The sequence below is a fragment of the Athene noctua genome, chromosome 2 (genome assembly GCF_965140245.1).
Source record: "Athene noctua chromosome 2, bAthNoc1.hap1.1, whole genome shotgun sequence".
NCBI classification, from domain to species: Eukaryota; Metazoa; Chordata; class Aves; order Strigiformes; family Strigidae; genus Athene; species Athene noctua.
In genome coordinates, this window is record NC_134038.1 from 40,726,227 (window position 1) to 40,744,008 (window position 17,782).

The 17,782-nt window shown below is 41.3% G+C and overlaps 1 protein-coding gene across 3 annotated transcripts in view; it reads right to left on the minus strand.

Moving 5' to 3' along the window:
- The window catches only part of CLVS1 (clavesin 1), a 110,343-nt gene extending 92,775 nt beyond the window's left edge, over positions 1-17,568 (minus strand). Inside the window, exons 1-4 of one of the 3 annotated variants that reach the window (XM_074898912.1) lie at positions 17,153-17,568; positions 14,311-14,463; positions 14,130-14,192; positions 6,299-6,915 (exon numbers count right to left, since the gene is read on the minus strand). In XM_074898912.1, the coding sequence (XP_074755013.1) occupies positions 6,299-6,687 (389 nt within the window). In that variant the 5' untranslated portion in view covers positions 6,688-6,915; positions 14,130-14,192; positions 14,311-14,463; positions 17,153-17,568. The remainder of the gene's footprint in view (positions 1-6,298; positions 6,916-14,129; positions 14,193-14,310; positions 14,464-17,152) is intronic. The other 2 variants (XM_074898911.1, XM_074898913.1) reach the window with 2 other exon arrangements.
- Between the last annotated feature and the right edge of the window lie 214 nt (positions 17,569-17,782).

Here is a 17,782-nt window from a genome sequence, read left to right on the forward strand (position 1 = left end):
ATCCGAGGATGACATACGTGGCTCATGTAGGAGTATGGGTCATTTCCTAGAGACAAGGGATGAGTGCTATCACAACTGTATGCAGTTTCTCTTTTCTGCTACCCAGACATAAACCCTCACACAAAATCTGGGTCTTTTGACACCGTCTGGGAAGGAAGGGTGGGGTGTGTGCATGTGTGCACATGTGTTTGTTGTGTATGTGTGTTCGTGTATGTGTATTTTTCTTTATCAACGGTCCTCTCTGATTTATAAAGCTTGGGGATTGGATTTGGTTTCTTTTCTCCATGGCAGGCAGGTGGCACAGAGCCACTTTCCAGTCTGCCCTTCGTTTCCCTTTGTTATCCCTCAGGCCAGTTTCATCAATTGTCTCACCCACTAGCACTGTCCTTCACAGCTCTTCAGTCAGCCCTCAGCCCAACGCAATCCAGTCACCTTCTCTTCCCTCTCAATATGTGTTCAATTGCCTCAGCCCCCACCATTGATTTTTTTTTTTTCCTTTCAGTCAGGCTTCTCTCGTTCTTCAACATATGCTTCATAACTTTCCCAGCTGTTGTTTTTTAGACATTTTCTCTCTCTTCCCTGATTCCCTTCTCAGCCCTACCCAGGACTGCCATTTGTGTATGTCATCCTTCTGTCATTCATATGGACTACAATTGCCTTCCCATACATGGCTTCCATAACGAATGGAGCTAACTGAATTAAGTTGCCACCTCCAAACAAATTAAAACATTACAAGACAGAACTCCTTTTAATCTTCTTTGTCCAATATTTAATTTGCACATCTGTTACTCCTTGAAATGAATATTCTGCTTATGCTACACTTCCTTCCTCTACTACCCTGAATTCTGCTGCCATTTCAGACTAGGTCAGTAATGCAATATTGTAATATTATTTTTTTATTTTTTTTTTTTTTTTTAATACAGTGTGATTCTAGGCTGTTTATTGGTTAATGCAACGCTTGAACCACAGCCTCAATCTGTATTACTGTAAGCATCTCCCAACACAGAAGCACTACCTCCTAGCCAAACACAGACTTGCTATGTAAAAATCATTCTGGTGTTAGGGTTGGGCATATTTCAGCTTCAGTCTCTCATAATAAACAGCTATGAGGCTAAGTTATTGCCACAGTTTGCCTGTGACTATAAATCAGTCTCAGCAGATGTTTATTCCTTCATATTCTATTAAGCATCTGAGATTATACTTGAAATATATTGAAATAATCAGCATTTCAGACATATTCATTTATACTGACAGCATATGCTGATGATAATATCTTTGTAATTACACCACTATGAGCATTCTCAGCAAGGACATAATTTTTTTCTATTGTGATCCTTTAAAATATTTATAGCTGTTGGTTTACCACTATGTCAGAGTATTTCCTTGCCCTTTAGTCTAACTCAATACACTTTTCTACGAATGGTAAGTACCAGGCATTTGAGATTCCTTGGTTAATAAAAGAGAATTTATAGCTAGCAGCTGACTTGGGAATATATGTTGTAAATAAAGCAGCAGTTTTTTCCGTCTGACTTACAGAATTTTGGAGCTATGTGACAGCTTCTAAGACACAAAAGTCCAGAGATTAAGACAGAAATTAATTACCATTTTACTGCAAAAGACAATGGGCAACCTTCTGCCCCCTTACCCCAAGACCCTATTCTCAGAGGAACACAACTGGAGATAGCCCTTCTGCTAGCTCTCTACACAGAAATAAATTTTACTCTGGCTGAATGATCTTGAAGGAAATATCTTTACTTGGAAGATTAATGAACACCTTCTGCTGAATTACTTGTTCGCCCAAACCCCCATCTCCCCAGTGTACAAGCAGGATATATTAGAAAGCAGTAGCAGACCTAGGAATAGTTGCAGTAGTTAGTGAAGGCTTTCCTTCAATCCAACAGCCGAAAAGGAATTCTTATCTGACTTATTTTAAAGCTTCAGTTTCACTAGAGGTGCATCAGAGGAATGGGGGCTTAGATTTGGTGAGACTGCTGAAATGGAAAGGTGTGAGAAATAGTATTTGTAATCCAGCACATGGCACATTTGTTCTTATGTGAAATCCTGGTTCGGGTCTCATCAAAACTCTATGTTTGTATGTACACATGTACTTGTTTTACCAACTGGGATATTTTATGATGCAAATTATTTAATAGAAAAATTTCCTGCCAAGATCAGTTTCTCATCTTATCTGTCTTTATCGCTCTACGATTTCCATTTAAAAATTAGGTGCTCTGTAAACAGTGGCATATGTGAAGCCTTTGAGGGTTTGGGGTGAGTTCACACCTTGTAGTTGGATTATTCTGTACCTCTGAGGACTGAGCTCTGATCAAAGTGAACAGTGGCCCTCCCCTGCATGGATTCTCTAGTGTACAGTAATATAACAACATTTTTCCTCTCCTTCAGTTTGGAACTGATATGATTTTTTTTCTTTTCTATACATCCTCTCATTTTCACTTATTCAATACCTCAGAAGCTTTCTGTTCTGTATCATATGTGATTAACATTAACTAGATATGTGATTAACATTAACTAACACATCCATAATATACTGTGCAGGACCTAGAGAGAAAGCAATGTCTAAAAAACAGAGCAAAACCAAACCAATGCAGTACATGTTAAATGAATGAAACCCTAGCACCATGATAGACCTCAGCTAGTTCTTTGGCAGTAAGAATTATCATTCCTTGTGGTTTTTTTCCTAGTCATTAAGGAGGTTTTGGTCAAAACAATAATCATTATATTTTTCAGCAATGTAGAAGCAAAAATAAAATCCTTGCCAGTGTACTCTGCAGATGTCACAAAACCTATGCAATGTTAACTGATGAGGAGGACAGGTTTAGCTCTGCAGAAGAGTGTGAATCACATGCTAGACTGAGCCCACATTATGGATGAGAATGTATGACACATTTACCAGTGGTGTTTGTATTTTAGGAAACAGTGACTTGGAAGCAGAATTGATCTGAACATGAGCTCAAAATGCGATAGAGTAGCTAAGAAAACAGCAACAATCTTATATCTAAAAAGAAGGAACTACTGAACAGAAGACATGGTGTTACCACATGCTGGTTTATTAGTGAAAGTTTGTATTCAGTTCACCCACCTGCACATTAGCAACAATGCTAGAATGATAGGAAAGGTCCAGAAAAGAATGATGAAGTGTTAGCAACTTGGAAAATCTTCCTAATTCTGAGAGTAAAGAAGTTCAATATATTTAAGCTTTGGCAGTGTAAATATATTGCAAGACATTAAGCTAAGTGCAGTACTTTGCAGAACATCATCTTTGTTGTGCTGGCTGCCCACAGGTATGTTCTTTACCCTGTGGACAACACAAGGTTGTTTTTTCCTTAAGAAAAAGGGGGTTAGATGTTTTACATTCACCATGCTTAAAAGCGAACATAAGAACCACTGCTGTAGAGTAGCTGATGTATTATGTCCTTGTTGCCTGACAGTAACTTACCCTAACAGTGCTGCATCCTCAGTGAATTCAAAAGTAGGTCAAAAGATGACACAGCCACAACACAAAGGTACAAACATGGGAAGCTGTCATATTTTTGCACTCCCTTTAAACTAATGCAATCCAGCAACTGGAATTTGAAGTTGGAAACATTGATAACAGAAATTAAAACCTAGTTTTCTAGAGATGTTAGATCTATCAGTTACATTCTTGAAGATGAAATAACAAAAGTTTCTAAAATCTCACACAGAAGTTTTATCTTTGATACAGAGAAGTCATTAAAAACATCTTGGATCTGATTTGTCCAAGCAGTCACATTACACAAATAATGACATTTCCTTTTAAAAATCAATATATTTTTAAGACCAAAAAGTTTTGAGGCTGCTTCTTTCTCCCTGACATGTGATCCCTAAATCCACGATACTCCCAGAAGTATAAATGGTAAGAATGTCTGGAATGAAAATAAAATTTATGGATTATAGCTAAGCTGATTTTAAATGATTCTTTATAAATCATCCCTTATAAATTATTATTTAATCATAAAGAAAGAGAAGACACAACCAACTGCAAATGAGATTAAAGTTAGGAAAGGCATGCTGAAGGCTGAGCTCTTCATGTCAACCTCACAGTATCATATGAATTGGTTGCATTAGCATTCAGCTGAATTGTAAACTTGTAAACATCTTGCTATCACTGAAGACACATCTATAGAAAGGTTGGCCAAGATACATGTGTGTAAGATATACACAATGCCTGTTTGCTTGAGGGCTGAGGGTTGAGGATAGGAGTATCTGTTTCTTCTGGTCAATAACCTGCTTCCCCGCTGCTTAATATGACATTGCATTCATAATTTCCCATTCCTTAATAGCTTTTGCTCTTACTGATGCCTTTAGACAGTAAAAAAGGAAAAAGTCATCCCTCTATTTACTTACAGCCCAATTCCTGTCCCAAATCCTTGTTGTACTTGGAGCACTACAAAAGCCCACAGAAATGATACTTCCTGTCATTTAAAACCATAGAGTTGAGCCTCAGTGACTGAAGAGAGGTAAAATTTGTGAGTGATTTTTAATTTCACTGAGAAGACTTAGGAAAGTATATCTTATCCTATTTGCCTCAGGTTTTCTTCTTTGAAGGTTAAAATTACATTTTCAGAAACAAGGTATCTTGCATGCAGAATCACTTTGGTTTTTGCACACACACACACACACACACACTTATTCATGGATGCATATTAAAGGACTTGCTAAAAATCTGAGCCAAAATCTGACAGGAATCAATGTTCTGTCAAAATCTCATTGCAGGAGCCTTAGACAGCAGCACTCAGCTTTCCAGGAGCAGGATGTGATGTACGAGGTTAATCGCAAGGGTTCATTTTGTTGAGGAATCAGAAACCTAAAGCTGGGTCTATATAAAACCTAAATCCCTTAATGCAACCAGCAGAGCCACATCCTCTAAAGATGATACTTTCTATTAATTCAAGATACCTTTTCATTCATCTTTCTTTACAGGCCAAATGCTAAAGGAACGGCTTTTGTGATTGGAAGAAAGACAAGTTCACATTTCAAGAAGAGAGGAGATAGATAAACTGCTGACCCCTTTGTAATCAATAGGACTTTTGTCACTGGCTTCTCTTCTGGATTCGATCAAATACTTTTGTATATGTAAAGTTACACTTCTGTAACTTTTTTCTGTACAATTATTTACCAGATCTGTACACACAAAGGAAATTAGAAACACTTCTGAACTCTGTGTTCCCATGGAGATGAAAGGTTTTCCCAGAAAACAACATGAAAAATTGCAGGCATATGTATATAGTTCTCTAATAATTTCTATAACATGAACTCAAAGCTCCAGTCTATTGGCTCCTAAGGATGAGACACTTTCATGGACAACTTTAGACCATGCTAAGAGCAAATTATACCTGGAACTCATCAGAATTTATGACACTCAAAATCTGAATCTGAATGTTGTTCTTCCTTCTAATTTTTATCAAAAATCAGCAGAATACATGGCAATCCTACAACTTTTCTCCACATTTCTCCATCTCATCGTGAAGACAGGGAAAATGGAATGGAATGACTTCTGACAAAGAGGACAATCTCAACACGATATTCCTGGACTAGTCCCTCTTCTCTGTATCACTTCAAATAGGTAGTGAAAGCTGACTAATCACATTAACACTTAAGGACATAATTTTATAATAATGGCTGGGAGATATCTTTGTTCTTACCATTCTATAAAGAAATGACCTGGCCAGAAAATACACTTTGCATGAATCTCCCACTTATCAGACTAACAAGCATACTGTAATCAGAATGTGTAGAAATTACAATGCAGATTGTGGAAATCTTATACCATGGGCTGTAATTCCTGAAATGGTTAAAAACAAACAAACAAACAAACAAACAAACAACTATCTCTTAGGAAGTCTGGAGACAGAATAAATATGGTCAGTTCCTTCTGCACCAGAAGAGCTATGAGAACCCCCATATGTTTTGAGACATTTGGTGTCAACCTGTTTGGCTAGTCTATGATATTACTGAAGCAATTATATAATAGGCATCAAAGTATTTATAGCAAACAGACACTATCTGGTGGAAACCTGAAAATATTTATGGAAAAAACCACGAACTACTTATCTGACATACTGATATACTCTTATCTCTCAATGGTGATATGTCTGAAGAATGAGAAGGGATCAGATCAGATGAAAGTTTTAGTGAAATGAACTCATGGTTACAAAATACTGAAAATGGCCTTGCTGCTTCAAGTATGATCGCAAATATTCCATTACAAGTTGAGTGTGAGTGTATGTAAAAAGATAAGGACACTATCTACATTTACCTACTCTGATCCCAGTTGGCTGCAAAAAGTAGAAGAATCTTCCTGCCACAGTGGTCACGATTTTCCAGTACTCCTGGAAACCCGTCTGTCAGAGCCCGTTTGATTCCGGGATCATCAGCCTTGAAGTTTTTGAACATATCCAGATTTAATTGGCGGTACTGGAAGTACTGAGCCAGCAGTCTGAAGGCCTCAGTTTGGTGAAACTTTCTGGCTCGAAGAAATCTCAAGATGAAGGCATCATCTGTACGTAAAAATCCAATGTCAGGCCTTGTGATGATCATGTCCCTGACTTGTTGGATATCCTGATGCAAAATGTCTGGGTTTTCATTCAGTTCCAGGCGGGCTTTCTCTATAGTCTCTGGACTAAGTCCAGCTTGTAAATGGGTCATCTCTGCAAAAACCTCTTTTCCAAATCCTTAACTTCAGATATTTTAGTAGCAGAAGTGCTGATCCCATTCAATGAATGGTCTGCTGTGAGCGTGAGCCATTCAGAAGCTTTTTGCTATCAAGTTGATATTTAACAAATGAAAGGGAAAGGCTCTTCTTGCAGAAAGTAACAGGCAGTTCACATGTAGTATGATCCATTCAAAGGAAAGTGTCGTTTATTCCATCACTTACTAAAAGAAAAAGCAGATATATTAAAAAAATATTAAATACATATATAAAGCTTACAGGAAAGCATTTCTGAACTTTATATAGCAATAAAATTGCTTTGGGTGCTTCATATGTAAGAGGATACTGGTCAAATAATTTCAGAATGGGTGCATTTAAAATAAGGCAGTCACTGACATCTTGAACATATATATTCAAGTTTTCAGAAAGGCAATCTGATTAATTGACAATTGATACTAAGCTGTACCATTTTGCTATTAAAATACCCTTTGCAAAGCTGTCTTACATAAGTGTAGGAGTTCCAGCATCCCATAACTTCAAGTCCAGTATGACAAAAGCAAAAATAATAGTAATTTTTTTCCACCCTATAAGGAGCTACATTTCAGCTTTCTAAGTATGCAGATTTTCACTTATCATATTAAGTATGACAACTGTTCGATTTGGTTTTATCACCATACTGGCAGCTTGTAGCTTTCTTTGAATTAGGCCCTGAGCTGATTGTAAAACTGATTTTAAAAACCCCAGAACTCAAACAACATCAGGGGTATTTTCTACTTGGCAAAACCTCACTCAAAATATTTCCCACTGAGACTTAATACATCTTTATGGGAAACTTCCCATGTTTGATAAATCTAATCTGTCAGGGTTGGTGTTTTAGTTGAAAAGACATATATTTTATTTCAAATTCTTTTTTTCTGTACCTTGTAACTTTCCTGACTACCTAGTTCTGAATTTCATTTTCATTTCTGTACTTTACCTAGAATTTGTTTTTACAAGTTTTAGAAGAAAGGCTGCTTAAGCTGTTATGTATGAGCAAAATGGTACAGTGAATCTCTTACATTTCAGTGACATAATTAGCAAGAGGCTGTCATCGAAGTCTGTGTAGTTACACTTGTGTGAAATAAGATCAAGGTCTGTTCCAATGTGAAATGTGTGTGAAGAAAGATCAAGATCCATCCAATTTTTCAGCCATCACAGAAACAGACAAGCAAACAAAAAGCCCCACTGCTTAACTGATGTTTTTCTTTTTCTAATTTCTGAAAAAGAAAAATAGGTTTTAAAAATTAAAAGGGAATCCCTCAGTGAAAGACATACTTTACCGTATTTGAAGAAAGCTGTTTGGAAAGTTATGAATTATTTATAGCAAATCAACCATTTCACTCAGCTACTCCCCTGCGTTCAGCATTCTCATATCAAACAAAGGGGAGAGCAGCACCCAGAGCATTTCTACATCCAGGGGCTGCTCAAAGTTACATTGCAGACCTGAAAGTCAATCAGCACAAGGGATGCCCGAGTTCCATGTTTTGTGAGTTTGTATGTCATTGATAAAACCTGCAATTTAGATGCCACAGCTGCAGTCCCATGATGAGATCCTGAAATTTGAATACAGAGAGTTTCTGAATATTTGCTTAAAGGACATTTGCGGTGGGAGATAAGCTTTTCATTTAACAGCAATGTGCATTAGACTTGTCTGTGGGTGATACAAAGGAGAGTTTGTTAAGCAGCCTCCTCCTGTATTCACTGTGGAGCTGGAATGGAGAAGAGCTACCTGCAGGGCAGAGTATCCGGTGATTGATCAGCCTGGGAAAATTTGGGAAGGCAGAGCCCGGAGGAAAGAAGGCTGGCTGCCTTTACAAGGCACTACAGAGTGCAAATGACTTCAGAAAAAAAAAAGCCCTGAAGTTTTCAGGAATAATCTGTCGGTGTAGGTTATTCGATTCAAATCAAGAAATGAGAGTCATATTAAAGATGGACTGCACATATAACAATAAAGTAACTTATTTGCTTTGCTCTTGCTTTTAATAGACCAAATTAGGATAACTCCGATGGTATCAATTGAATTCCACTGATGTAAAATTGACGTATACCATGGGAAAACAGGTGAATATTTTGTGCTTGATACCTCAAATTAATGGTGGCATTAGCATATTCTTGCTCTGACACTGTCACTGGGGGAGTGTAGTGTAAGAATTGCTTCCCTCTCTAGTTATAACTATGGAATCACAGGACGGTTTGGGTTGGAAGGGACCTTTGAAGCTACCTGTTCCAACCCCCCTGCCATGGGCAGGGACATCCTTCACTGTATCACGTTGCTCAAAGTCCCATCCAGCCTGACTTCCACTGATGGAGCATCCACAAATTCTCTGGGCAACCTGCTCTAGTGTCTCACTGCTCCCATCGTAAAAAATTTCTTCTTTATATCCAATCTAAACCCATCCTTTTTCAGTTTTAAACTGTTAGTCCTTGTTCTATTGCTCTAGAAAAAAGTCTCTTTCCACCTTTCTTGTAAGGCCCCTTTAAGTACTGAAAGGTTGCAATAATGTCTCTCCAGAACCTTCTTGTCTCCAGGCTGAACAACCCAAATTCTCTCAGCCTTTCTTCAAAGGAGAGGTGTTGCACCCCTCCGACCATTTTTGTGGCCCTTCTCTGAACCTGTTCTAACAGGCCCAAGGACTTGTGGCATGTTAACTGTGGCATCCCAGTGGGTTCGTTGATTTTCTGTGAGTTTATGGGAGTAAAACTGCCCCTTCCTTCTCTCCTTTTCTGACTCCCACCTCCACCAAGGTGCTTCTTTGGAAATAAGGCAAATTCTTGAATGGTCAACTGCAGTCTGCTTCAGAAGAAAATGGGATTAGACCAAGGAGATAGTCAGGCCCTTCAGATTTTCTTGTAGGATCCCCAAGCCTTTAATGTCAAAAATTATGCTACCTATTTTCATTAAACTTTCTTACTGTTTTTACCTCATTTAAATGGATTAGCACCCTTTGTGCCCAAGATGATCCCAAGGTAAGGGAGATAAGATTCTCTCCTGTCAGATGTTGTTGCCAAAAAGCAATTTACAAATACTCAGTCTAACAAAAGATACGTTTTTTAATGCATTTTAGAGTTTTCTGATAGTGAGCTGAGTTAGAGCCATAGGTTACAGTTTATAGGACAGTCTGTATAGAGTATCCTGATTACCAGCTGGAGCAGGCTGCACTAAAATATTGGCATAATGTTATATATTGCAAAATAACCCAAAATATGTATGAACAATGTTGTCACTATCTGAATCATAACACAAATCATGGGGTTAGTAATCCACTCTAGCACCATTGACTTTACATCAGTGAATGATTTGGTTCTCCCACTGTTTACCTTGACAATAAATTTAATGCTCCGTAGCTACCCAGTTTAATTGTCATTGTGCTTTCTCAAATGGTACTGATTTATTCTCATTCCCAAAGGTATAACAGAAGTACCTTCTCCATTTTCACCCCCTCCCACACATGGCAATTTCTCCTTCTCTTCTGGCATTGTGTACAGCTCTGACCTATCTGCCAATTTTTCAGATGTTTACATCTTTGTTCTGGTTTGTTGTTTGTTTTTGGGGGTTTTTTGGTTTGTTTTTTTTTTCCAAATGAAGACACTGGCCTTTTTTTCACTATCTTGAATACTGTTGCTGCTTGTTGGCACACTAGACTCTTTGTCTCAACTAGTCTCAACAGCTGTTTTTCTGTGTTGTGACTCTTTGTTCCCAAAGGACTATTTGCTCTCTTAATGTCTTTTCACAGACACTTACAATAAATCATCCCTCCAAAGGAACAAAACCCTGCTTTAAGTGATGAAAAATAATTAACCGAGGTTTGAAACACAACATATTAATACAGGGGGGAAAAAGGGAAGTTTCCACCAAATTTGTGGTGTCGCATGTCATTTTTGTTTACTCATTTTTCACTCCCAATAAGAGAATGACAAGGGACAGAAAGTGGCTTTAGGATGGGTAAAATACTGAAAATGGGATACAGACTTCAGACAAAGAGCTTATATTTTTGCCATTCAAAAATAAAAATTAGTTGACAAATAAAATGTATAACAATACTTACTAACAAAAATGAAATTAAAATAATAGCTTAAGGAAGTATATATAGCACTTTCCATCCAAAGATCTCAGTGTGTTTTACTGTTCTCTCTTCAATGACAACTTCTGGATCAGCATTCAACCCCTATTTGCTCTACAGTCCCTGGAAAATTGGCCAAAACCTTCTCTCAGTGATGATGACACTTGTCTGGATCATTTTGTTCCTGCCTGCTTAGCTGTCTCTGCCACGCCATTTGCCTCTTGAAGCACTGTCCTCATGTTCATTTGGCCCTTCCCCATCCACATCAGTTCCAGAAAGATTTTAGTGGCCTCTCTCTACTGTGTGTTTTCCATTCAGTCCAAAGCTGTATGACATGTGAAGTTTCATTGCCACAGCTTTCAAATGGGGAAGGCACTAGGGTTTGATCCTCAATTGGTATTAATAGGCATCACTGTTATGATTTGTCTCATTATATAATTCCTAACTCCTAGCATTCATACAGATATTAGCTTCTAAAATTATGCCAGAAAAGAAGGGAGTGGGCAGGGAGGGAGGGAAAATGGTAATCTAGAATGATTTCATCTCAGAGTGTGGGTGTCATCTCATTAAATTGCATTTTAAAAAATATTTTGATGTTAACTGTGGAAAACATCTTGGAGCTATGTTCTGCTTAGCAAGGATTGCTCCATAAGGGCAGGGGAGGATGAATCCATAGCTGCTATGGCACTTTGTGGCCTTGTGCTACCTTAGTAGGAACCTGCACAGGAAACAGAGCACTCAGATATAGAAAGGGACATATGCTAGCTCAATCAACTAATTTCAAGAGAGTAGTGAGAAAAACTGACTCTCTCTTGTCCTTGGCTGAGACATTCTGGCATCCTCCACAGACAGTGGGGGGAAGTACAGCCCTGAGTGATTTGCCTGAGATCATGGAGGACACGTTTTACAGAGCTGGGAACAGACCATATGTCTCCTGAGCTGCAAGCTTACACATTAACATCTGGGCAATCTTCCTCCCCTATGCATAATGCTCTGCATCACAGGAAAAATGTGAAGCCATGCTGCTCACTAGGAAATGGAAAGGTAGATTGCAGTGTTCCCAGTGTAATCCCCTTAGGCTTCAATGGCACAATCAGGGTCCCCAAAGTGTACAATTTCTTTGTATTTTTGCAAAGTGTAACCCCCTTGTGGGGGTTCCCAATAGGTTTATCTCATATACCAAGTCCAATAGCCTCACTGCTGCTCAGATTAATATAGAATCACAGAATGGCTGAGATTGGTAAGGACTTCTAAACAGCATCTGGTCCAACCTCATACTGGTTTCCCAGGACTGTGTCCAGACAGCTTTTTAATATCTCCAAGGAGGGACACTCTACAGCCTCTCCAGGAAACCTGTGCCAGTGCTCGGTCACTCTCACAGTGAAAAGTGTTCCCCAATGTTCACAGGGAACCTCCCATGTTTCAGCCTGTGCTCATTGCCTCTGGTCCTGACACCGAGCACCACAGAAAAGAGACTGTCTCTGTCCTCTGCATCCTCCCTTCAGTTATTCCTACAAACTGATGAGATCCCCCTTGCACCTGCTCTTCTCCAGGCTGCACAGTCCCACCTCCCTCAGTCTTTCCTCGTGTGAGAGATGCTCCAGTCCTTCAATCATCCTTGTGATCCTTCATTGGACTTTCTCCCATATGTCAATGTCTCTCTTGTACTGCTGAGCCCAGAAATGGATACAGTACTCCAGCTGTGACCTCACCAGTCTTGATTATTATGAACAACTCCTGCTTCCCTGCAGCCCTTTCCTAAGGGATGGGGTTCTCCCAGTGAACCTAAACAACTTAAACATCACAAGCCTTTCTCCTTCAAGTCCTCATGATCCTGCAAACTTTCACTAGGGGATTGTTCCTTCTCTTCAATAAGAAAACAATGAATGTTGGTGACTATAACAGCCATGTGGGGAATTTGATGGTTTCTCACAGTTTCCCAGGATGCGATCTCCTTGCTCACGTACAAAACTTAACATATGTTTCAGTTCAGTAAAAACAATACATCACACATTCCTACTCCTCTCCTATTACAATCTTCTTCTTAGCTTGAGTCAGTTACCGGTTGCCCTCGGGCCACATCTAGCTGTCCAGCAGTGTCAATTTAGTCATGGCACAGCACAAAACACGGCAGCAACTCAACTGATCTTTGCAGCTCTCAGCACAGTACGTAGGGCAGGCACATCTGCAACACCGACCTGCAGTTGTCCTGCTGTTGCTACACGTTGACAGGTATGAGGAGAGACTGACTAGATTGTCTAATAGACATAAAATTTAAAAATTGGCTCATTATCTTTTGACCTAAAATGTGCAAAACTTATTGCCTACTTGAATATTAAGGAATGGGACCACATGCCAAGGAGGATAACTTATACAACTTGCAAATAAAAATGTTAAACAAAACACCTGTGATAATGAGATTTCTTCAGTCTTTCTTCAAATCATAGTTGTAAAGTTTTAAGTATTCACCAACCACAGATGAACTGCAAATCCCTATGGGAACGTGAGGCGTGTCCTGTGGCATGTCAAAGAAGCAGCAAGCTCCGAGACACTTCCATGTCAGTCATGAACTACACCAACTGTCAACACGCAAAAAGCATCCTGTATGCTACTAGACAAAGAGAACACTTTTCCAATATTATAGAAACTTCTTGCAGATAAAACTATCAGCAGTATGTAAAACATGAATTCTGACCCCCAAGTTTGATAATTAATCTATGTGCAGAAATTTGATAGCTTGGGATCATAATATTGGTGCCTGAAAATCCCTAAATGCACTGTGGAAGTTGTGTTAAAACATCTGCACAAAGATATACAAAAGAAGGAACAGAATATCAAGATATTTAGTCCTACATCTTTAGTAACATTAAATGTATCTAATTTTACAGTTCTTTTGCTCCACATTTTAAAAATTTTCTTTTTTAAAAATATGAAATGCAATGGTGATGTCTTATTGCCCTATTAGTGGCTTACTTATTTCTGCTTTATACATGATGCCAGAGAAAGGCATCTATAAACCTGTGGGTGAAGAAGGGAAGGGTAACGGCTGGAAGGAAGGCAGGAAGGCAGGAGGGAGATAGGGCGGGAAGGCAGGAAGGCAGGAAGGCAGGAAGGCAGGAAGGCAGGAAGGCAGGAAGGCAGGAAGGAAGGAAGGAAGGAAGGAAGGAAGGAAGGAAGGAAGGAGAGAAGGAAAGAGGGAAGGATTTCTGCATTCAGAAATTCATTAAATTCTCCTGTTTTTTTCTCTCTTATTGAAGTCTGAGCACAAACACAAAGATCTGCACACAGACACTTCTCCCAAAACTGTAGAAATGAAGTTTATTATAATTTGATATTACCTTGTGGGTTTGTTTTCTCAGTGAAGGAACATATCAGACTTAAGGACTTTATTTCTATAAATCCTGTTGAAGAAAAAAAAAAAAAAAAAAAAAAAAAGGAAGCACAAACCCCCCAAACTGTTTGCAAATTCTCAAATTAAATCCTCAGAGCAGGTCTAGTATCAAGAGGGAAAGGACTTACAACTCATCTGCAAAAAAATAGGTGAACTTCTGTTCATTGAACTTCCCACTCCATAAAAGACTGATGTTGCTTCCCTTTTTTTTTGTTCTTTTCACGAGTAGGACCCAATTGTCATATTTTGTTTGTATATGTGCCAGACATCACAGCAACGGTCTGTGAGAGAAAATAATACTTGTTTGCTAAACAATAGCACAGTTGCTTCAGTAACTGTACACAAATTAACAATTATACTAGTTTACAGTCTTAGATTGAAGGAAATACTCTCTATCATTTTATGAGGCTGATCATTTGTATTTTAACTGACATGGTCCTCTTTTGGAAGATGAGGAGGCTGCTGTTACATGTTTCAATGAAACAATCTCTGTGTTCAAAGCACATAGAGTTTAAGGAATTATGAGCCAGTGCTATGGGGTGGATTCTGCAATTCCTCCATTGCTGAACTCAATCACACCACTTACACTACTATTCAGCAGCACTCAATGATACTCAGTATAAGAGTATCTGGTCCCTGCACTAGATTTTAAGTTATAAATAATGACATTAAAAAGTAAGAAGGTTTTTGGAAACGGTTGCAGTATCTTTCATTGTTTTGCATCTGCCTTACAAGAGTCTAATTTTTAGAAAATACTCAGTACTTTTCAGAGCTGGATGAGTCAACAGAATTCTTAAAATAATCAGCAGCATTTATAACAGATACATATCAGACGTGATTATGCTGACAACACAAGCTGCCCCTGTAAACTTCAAGCTGGGATACAGACTGCAAACCAGGGAAAGATCTATAAGGTTATCTGACTTATCATATATATGAAAAAGTAAACCCTTACCTTTGCTATGCAGTGCATGGCATAATACCGTTACATAATATGTCATTTAGATGCTGGCACAGCATTAACTTTTAGTATTGGAGAAAATCCATGTTATCATCTGATTACTCAGAAAGCACATGAAAGCAGCCTTTCTATAATTTAATTTTTCCTTCCAAATATGATCCAGTCACTGCTTAGTGATGGACAACGAGTAGCCATCTGCTCCTTAACTTCATTATTCCTGGAGCTTGTTTAGATTGAGGAATCAGTATTTTGAAAAGGGAAAGCTCCCTTTTTCCTATGACCTTCCCACCCTCCCAGGATTAAAGCACTGCAAATAGAATAAAAGTCAGGCCAGTAACACACATGGGGATTCTCCAGACTTTATTTGCTTTCTGTTTATTTTCTGTATCAAGCCCCTTCTGATCACCCTCACTGCTCGCAGAGAAAACTTAATTCTTGACTTGCGCAAAGTATCCACAGGGCAGGAATAATTCACCCCACTTCTTCCCTGCACACATTATTCATCACTGAGCACACTGGGAAAGCAGAACATTTGACTGATCTGGCACATTCCCCACTCCTCTTAATCCCTCATCCCCCTTTGAGCTGAATGAACCTGGTCAAAACAGGCATCAATTTGCTGAGGAGCAAACAGGTATCTGCTGCTCTTTGGCAAGCTCATATCTGTCAGCACTTGGCTGGAGTCCTTACTTCTTCCCTTAACTCCCAGTTTTAAGCCTTTCCCCTCTATCCCTGTCACCTCTCCCCTGTTCTCGAATTGGATCTGGACTTTCCTTTCCAACTTGTGCTCTTTCCCCTGCTTGCCCAGCTCCTGGGCTTCTGAGCTGATTTTTCCAGCCCCATGTCCTCTTTCAGGAAGGATTGAGGGTGGTGAGGGAGAAGGAAGACATAAGGGGGAAGAAGGGACAGGAAAGTGAGGAGTGGGGGGAAACAGGGTCAAGGGAGGAAAGGAGACAAGGGAGCAGGGCAGGGAGTACAGTAGACAGGAAAGGCAGAAAACAGGAAGGCAGGAAGCAGAGAAGCTGGGCAAGGAGAACTGGAGGCAGAAGAGGCAAGGTAGATCGGAGGCAGGAAGCAGGAAGCAGGGCAGGGAGGAGAGGCAGGGGAGGCAGGGGAAGCAGAAGAGGAAGGGGAGGTAAGGGAAGCAGGGCAGACAGGGGAAGTAGAACAGGCAGGTAAGTCAGGGATCAGGGCAAGAAAGAGAGGCAGGACAGAGAGGGAGCAGGGGAAGGAGGCAGGGGGGCAGAGAGCACTGAGGTAGGACAGGCAGGAGAGGTACCCAGGGGAGTCAGGGACCAGGATAAGGAGGCAGGGAGGGAGCAGACCAGGTAAGAGGCAGAGGAGGCAGGGAGCAGGCCAGGCAGGGGCAGCAAGGAGTGGAGACAGGGGATATAGAGACAGAGGAGACAGTGAGTAGGGGAAGGAGGCAGGCAGAGGAAGCAGGAGGCAGGGAAACAGAAGCAGGACAGCAAGAGAGGCAGGAGGCAGGGCAGGCAGAAGGCAGGGCAGACAAGGAGCTGGGCAGGCAGGAGGCAGGAAGCAGGGCAGACAAGGCAGGCAGGGAGCAGGGCAGGCAGGGTAGGCAGGCAGGGCAGACAGCAGGCAGGCAGCAGGCAGGGAGCAGGCAGGGCAGGGCAGCAGGCAGGGCAGGGCAGCAGGCAGTCAGCAAGCAGGGCAGCAGGTAGGGCAGGGCAGCAGGCAGCAGGCAGTCAGCAGGCAGGGCAGCAGGCAGTCAGCAGGCAGGGCAGCAGGCAGGGCAGGGAGCAGGCAGGGCAGGGTAGGCAGGGCAGGGTAGGCAGGGCAGCAGGCAGGGCAGGGCAGCAGGCAGGGCAGGGAGCAAGCAGGGAGCAGGCAGGGAGCGGCCCCTGCCCGCAGCGCGGCGTGGCTGCGGCCGGAGCTGTCCGCCCGGCGGTGCTGAAACGCCGCAGCCGGGCCCGGCGGCGCGGGGGAGGGACGGGGAGCCCCGAGAGCCGCCCTGCTGCAACCCGAGAAAAGACAAATCCAAATACCTGCACAGCGCCAGGCAGCCTGCCGGGGGGCGGCGGGGGGCTGCGGGGGATGATTTTTCCCCCCCCCTGTAGGTGTCCTTGCTGTTGAGCTGGGTGGGTGAGAAAGATCTCCCGGCTCCCAGGTTCAGGCTCAGATCTCTCTAGAAAACTGTGAATGAGCGAGCGCCAGCTCCACGGGGCTAGGATTTTTTTTTTTTTTTTTTTTTTTTTTGGTAGGAGGCGTGTGCACCAAAGCCTGGGTCCTTCCACTCGGCGGCTGCCGTCCCCCTGGGTCCTAAGCCCTCCTGCCGCCCTCCCGGCTTGTCTCCCTACTGTCTCCCGGCGCTCCCGGGCTGCGGCTTCGGTAGGGAGTGGTGACAAAGGAGATGCGGGCTGCTGACAGCCGGGAAAGCAGCAGCACAGCCGGTCACGGCGAGCTTAGCAGCGTGGACTTCCACCTGGTGCCACGGTCTTTACTGCCTTTTTTCTCACATCACACCTTTCCCAGCGAAACTCCGGGAGAGCACAACCTCCTGAGGCATTACAGCAGCCACAGAAAGTGTAACCTTAATGGGCCATGTATTATAGATGGGGTGCCTTAATGAACGTGATAGCATGGGTTTGTAAGAGAAGTTCGTCTGGGTCAGACTA